This window comes from Microtus pennsylvanicus, chromosome 4 (genome assembly GCF_037038515.1).
Source record: "Microtus pennsylvanicus isolate mMicPen1 chromosome 4, mMicPen1.hap1, whole genome shotgun sequence".
Classification (NCBI taxonomy): Eukaryota; Metazoa; Chordata; class Mammalia; order Rodentia; family Cricetidae; genus Microtus; species Microtus pennsylvanicus.
Window position 1 is genome coordinate 32,100,777 of NC_134582.1, and position 6,178 is coordinate 32,106,954.

Genomic DNA, 6,178 nt, shown 5'->3' on the forward strand with positions numbered 1-6,178 from the left:
TGCTATTTCCTGTTTTTTCTTAGCCATCAAATAGTTCTCTAGTTGATTTCAATATCTGTTCACCAAACCTCTCCCCTTCCCTCCAACATTAAAAACCAACCAACCAGCTAATCAACCTGCCAACAACAAAGAATAAAAAAAACCCAACCGAAAACAAACCAAAACCAAAACCAACAACAAAACCCTTTGCTCAGTAGGCAGTGTCCATTGTTCCGGATCCTTTCTTGCCTGTTTCTGTTCCACTGTTCTTTCTTTCCGAATTCTAAACATCATAAAAATGCTTTTGATGAGAGGTTTTCCTTCTTGGTTATGTTGACAGGAAGGTTATTCAACCCTGTGGTTACAGTCTGGTATAGAGTTTAAAGCCAAACCAACCTGCTTTGTTATATTGTAGTTAATCTTTTAAAGGCATAATAATAATAATAACAACAAGACAAACCCAAATCACCCAACTTTAGATAGTATATGACTGGGAAACACTGAAACAGAAAAAAAACAACTGTATTTAAATTTTTTGTGTGTTTTAATTAAAAGACTTCTCAGAACCCTAAAAATGTGAATCCACTGAGCTGCCCAACATGACCATTGATACTTGATGTAGCTAATACTGAATTTGACAAGAAAGCTTTAAAAAAAATAGGTCATTGCCATACAATGTCATTTTTGGAGCACACTGGGAAAACAGAATAGCCAAAAAATTTGCATGTGTGATTTGCATAGTATTCTACATCTTCTCTCTCTTGTGGCTATTTATATATTACATATTTTCCTGACTGAACATTACGTGTAAGATCTTGAAGACAGTACAGATTATTGAAAATTATAGAATTTCAGTTGAAGTTCATGGTTAGGAACAACATTTGATAATATTTTAAACGCATGGTCTTGTATCTAATTTCAGGGTTTTGTTTTCCATCCTTTTCATTCCATAGTATTCTGTGCTTTCTTTTAGGTTGGGAAAATATTAGTATTTTGGTGTTGGCAGAAAGCTGTGGTTAACACCGGGCTAACATATTATCTCTACAAAACACTGGCAGAACAGTCCAAAAGGGAGAATGTAAAGACGGAGTTGAATTTTAAGGGCAGGAAAACCGGCGACTGCTAACTCCAGGTTTTGGGACCCGCTAGGGTACTGGAAAGGCAGTCTGCCTTAGTGCTTGCTCTCACTTCCAAGGGTGTGCTTGTCAAAAAGATACTCTGCTAGGCCAGCAGCTGGAGCCCCCATGGTGATCAAGTTGTGCACATGGTCACCTAATTCTTTAATAGACTTCACCTGCTCATTCAGGTAGTGTGTTTCCAGAAAGTCGCACAAATGAGGATCTCCTTTTTCAGATGCAAGAGTATGCAAGTCCAGCAGTGACTGGTTCACACTCTTCTCCAGGAGCAGAGCACATTCCATGGCCCGCAGTCCACTTTCCCAGTCATCTCGGTCTGGCTTCTTGATATCCTGGAGGGAGATTCGGCCTCCACGCTGGTTCTGAAGCCTCAAAAGCTTCTCCGCGTGTTCCCTCTCCTCCAGGGACTGGTGAAGGAAATACTTGGAGAAGTTGTACAAGGCCACATCATCTCTGGAGAAATAGTAGGCCATGGACAGGTACACGTAGGACGCATAAAGCTCCATGTTGATTTGGCGGTTGATGGCGGCCTCGCAGTCTGGGTGGAAGTTTTGGCGCACCCTGGCAGGTCCAGAGGAGTCCTTGGAGGAGGCCGCCGAGGCCAGCAGACGTCGAGGGGAAGAGACTGGTAGGGGACCTAAAGGATACCCGGAGGCCAAACACTGTGGGACGGTACATCTGTGTAGCACATGGGGCAGGGACCTCAGTGAAGGGCCGGTGTGCTTGGAGAAAAACCAGAAGCAGGACAGCATAACTCCTCTTGTTTGAAAGAAGGGGAATCCGAGGCGAGAAAACTGAGGTCAGGAAAGCTCGGCACAGGGTCGTCTGCTGCTCTGCTACGTGTCAGGTCTAAATAAGAATGCAGCCTTAGCGATGACCTATGCGTCACACGGCCCTTCTCTTCCACGGAGTTCTAAGAGATCTTGGTCACCAGTGCCGTGTAACTGTCATTTGTCGGGTAAGCATGAGTGCAGCACTGCTCTCGAAACGGGGAACACAGACAGAGGCATTTATAGAAACGTGCCGAGTGACTAAGACAAGATGGTCCGGAAAGCATGTAGTTGATTAGTTTGTCTAAATCAAAATTCTGTTATTAAACGCAGGCTCAGTGACTCACCAAAGAAAGGACTGAGCTGTCCTTGTCTCCTTTCACTAATCTTTTCCTGTCTAAGAACCCAAGGGCATGGGAAGGAAGGCTCAATAAATTTTTATATGCAAAGCATTGCAAATCACTCCTGGTTATTTTAACAACACAGAGTAGGGGAATAGTTACCGGAGTCCAGACAAAACTTAATTGTAATAGACTGCCTTTAAAACTCATTGTACTTAGCTTTCTTGTAAAGAAGTCATATTTTAAAAAATAAAATATACCTACTGGCTGTCAGCTTGCTTTTATTTTCCTATTTTTTTTTTGTTAATGTAGAGATAGGTGCATTTTTAAAAGAACCTGAAATTCTGAAGATTTATTGGTTTGTTGTTTCCTGTAGCCAGAGCTGGCTTTGAATTCTGCATCTTTCTGCCTGCCACCTCCTAAGAGCTGAGATTATAGGCATGTGTCACCACACTCCTTGAGGAAGAACATTTAATCTTAAGTAAATGTTTAAAAATTGTTTGGGGATGTTAAGAAAATAAACTAATAGGAAAAAAATTAAAAAGAAACACACACAAAAAACCCCCAAACTCCAGTTCTTTCCCTAAGAGGGATAGCTGTTGCTAAAATGTGGATGATGGTTCTTACTGATTAAGATGATAGCAAAAAACAAAAAGAAAAACAAACAAGCAAAAACCCCAAACTACCTCATAGAGGCATATATATTTGAAAAGATTTATTTCAGAATAATTGTCACATACTAACTTTCAGATATTGGTCAGAGTTTCAGTTTGACATCTGTGGAACCACCCGCTAATCCCAGATAATGACAACACGTGTCACCTACTTCTGTATCTTTTTGCCTTTCCTAATTCTTGCTCTTGACACCCACTGATCTGCTTTGCCTCACTCCACAGGTTAGTTTGTGTTTTCTAGGCTCCTCTACACTGTAACTAACACCAGGCACACAGTTTAGTTTCTTTCACTCAGAATAATAAAGTCAGTCTACGCTGGAGTATACAAATACGATAGTCTATTTCTATTGCTGTGGAATGTTATAAAGATAAATTCCAATTTGTCTTACTCCATGATGAACAATTTGGTTGGTTATAGTTTAGGCTATTACAAAATCAAGCTGTGATTGACATGCCTGTAGAAGTCTTTGTGAGTTCACATGTCTTCTCTTGGGGAAACAGATTATACTAGAGTGGCCAGATAATATGCCATGTGTTTAGCTGTTCACAAATCGCACAACTTTCCCCAAGGTTCTTATCTGGGGACACTCTCTTTTACATGTTGAGTCCAAGTTCCTACTGATGCTTGCTAACATCTGGCATCATCATTCACTTAAAGTTGAAAAAAAATTGACAGTCATTGTGATAGGTGTACACTAGCATTGTGTTTTTAATTTGTGTCCTCGAAATAAATGGCAATGTGTTACCCTGTGGTTCTTTGCCATTATCTTAGATGAGATATGTTTAAGTATTTATCCCATTTACATATTAAGGCATTTTGTTTGTTTGCTCTGGGACTCTTGAATTTCTATTCTCTGCATCTTTTGCTCCTAGCACTATTTCTATTCACGACTTTTTAATGTTACACTCACATTACCTCTTTATATCTCCTTTCTTTTTTTCACAAAACAAGTCACATGATGTTTCTAGATAAGTTTCTTAAATTGCTGATTTTTGATATTTCCAGTGTCCCCTAGGTAATTAGAAAGTTAAATAATTGTATGTAAGCACTTATAAAACAGAACACTCAAGTGTTCTCTAACACATCTTATGGAATACTCTTGTTTAGCTTTCCAAAATCCATCATTTTATATTATCCAGTAAGCAAATATTACTGTGATTAAAAGGAGAACTGAAGAGCTTCCTGTTTAGGTTACTAGAAACACTTCCCTGCATTATCGAACATTGCTATCAAGGATGAATAGTGGGAAATTAATTTTTCTGTGAGAATACCAAGTTTGTAGTTTCATAATGACCTCACTCCTCTCAACTGAGAGTCTTAATATGTATCATGAATAAAAGTGGGTGCTTAAAGTCAGGAAGCTACTAGAACATGGGTGATATTTACCCAACAATCCCTCATGGGCTTCACATTTCTGGTCTCATTTTACTCTTCTTTCCTCCAAACTTTTGCCATTTGTGAAATGTAATTTCCTAATGAGAGATTATGAAAATGACTGTTTAGAGTGATATTAATACCAGCTTGCTGCTGCTAGTTAGTGCTTCAGGAAAATTTATGCCATTCATTTAAGTGTTTAGCCCCAATATAGTAAAATACACCGTGAAAACAAGTGCTGTGAAAGATCTGTGAGCACAGCAATGCTCCAAATAGCGTGCACTCAGGCACAGCACACTAACGGGTCAAAATGTCTGTTTTCCATGGTGAAGTTTGTCATCCAATTAGTCAGAACTGGAAAATGTAAGAATGTACATGACAGATGTTACATTTATTATTATATTACAGATGTTACAAAATATTATTATTTTGACTTCTAGGATTGTTAGTAAAATCAAGTTATTTTTTTTAAACAATATACAGACTGAGACCCTCCTACATTGCTGCTCTCCAGACTTTCTTTCTTAGATTTTATGACTTCTTCTCTCCCTGGAGCACGTTTTAAACTTCTGTGCTTTTCTGGGGTTCTCTCCACAGCTTCACGTTCCTCTTCTCTTATTCCAAGTTCCTTCTCAACATTCTGTTATTATATAATAAAATCTTTCTATAAAAAAAAATAAAAAAAAAACATCAAGGTCCTGATATAATGTTAGATACAAAATGCCATAACAGATTGTTATTGGAAGTTGGCCTATGTTTTAGCTTTTTCTTTATAAACATACATAAATTTATTTTTAATTTTAAATAAAATATAATCACAAAAAATCTTTCTCATCCTTTGAAATTCCATCAAATCCAAGTATTTTTTAATAAACATTTTGTATAACAGCATTCAGAATTGAATATCACTTTGTTGATGTCAGTTCTTTATATTGAGAACTCATCGTGTTATAACTCCAGTGTACATGAATGTGTGTGTGTGTGTATGTGTGTGTATGTTTTATAAGCAGAGTTTGCTTTATCTTTTTTAAATTTCCCAGGCTCACCACAGTGTTTGATACACAATAAGAACACATAAAAATAAATGTTTTTCAGTTGCCGAAATGAAATGGAACAAATTCACATATATCATTTCGGAATAGTTGAATATACTCACATAAACTGTTTTGGGAAATGTCTTTAACGTAATTTAAATTCTCTGAATTTTCATGGAAAGTCTCTGTAATTTGGTTAGGTTATATTCTAAAGGAACTCAATATTTGCCTTTTCCTCCTCTATACATATATTAACAATAAACTCTTATTATCTGTATACGCATCCTTGCCCAATGGGAAATTAAAAACTTGAATGGATGTAAATTGTTTTAGTTAACTCCCGCTTTGATTTGTGCTTAAGATTCAGTTTTCTGTTCGTTTCTGTAAAGCATTTTATTTTCTATAGTAAAAGCTTTGAGAATTTACTTAGCTTGAAGAAAGTCCTTTACATTTGTAGAGAGGGGGTAGATTCAGAAACAATGAGGAAAAGAAAAGAACAGCACCCCTACCCATTTGTAGTTGCATCTTCAATAACAATAGTTTCCTGTTTTTCTCATTTCCTTTAATCAAGACTTTTACCCAATAGATCAGTCACAGAAGCAGTTTAATTAATTATGCTGGGTTTTTTGAAATTACATATCAAAAGGCTTCCAAGACAAATTGAAGATGGAGATAAATCCATTGATGATTATTGTGGACCCCAAAACACAACCCTCATGTCAAAGGGATGAAAGATAGTTTATTCTGGAACCAAACATGAGCGGGCATGGCAAAGGAACACAGATGTAGGTTACCTCAGATTTTATGTCCCAACGTAGAAGCAGTTCTGTGAAGTGTTCAGAGTAAAAGAACAATGTCAGTCATAAATC

At 37.4% G+C, this 6,178-nt stretch overlaps 1 protein-coding gene across 1 annotated transcript; it reads right to left on the reverse strand.

The window, feature by feature from the left end:
• Positions 1-1,150: 1,150 nt before the first annotated feature.
• Ftmt (ferritin mitochondrial) lies at positions 1,151-1,867 on the reverse strand. The gene has a single exon (XM_075970843.1). It carries the CDS (start codon positions 1,865-1,867, stop codon positions 1,151-1,153), a length of 717 nt encoding a protein of 238 aa, XP_075826958.1.
• Positions 1,868-6,178: the final 4,311 nt, after the last annotated feature.

Bases quoted from the DNA above. Each gene is read 5' to 3' on its own strand.
- Ftmt (XM_075970843.1), bottom strand. From the start codon at position 1,867: ATGCTGTCCTGCTTCTGGTTTTTCTCCAAGCACACCGGCCCTTCACTG.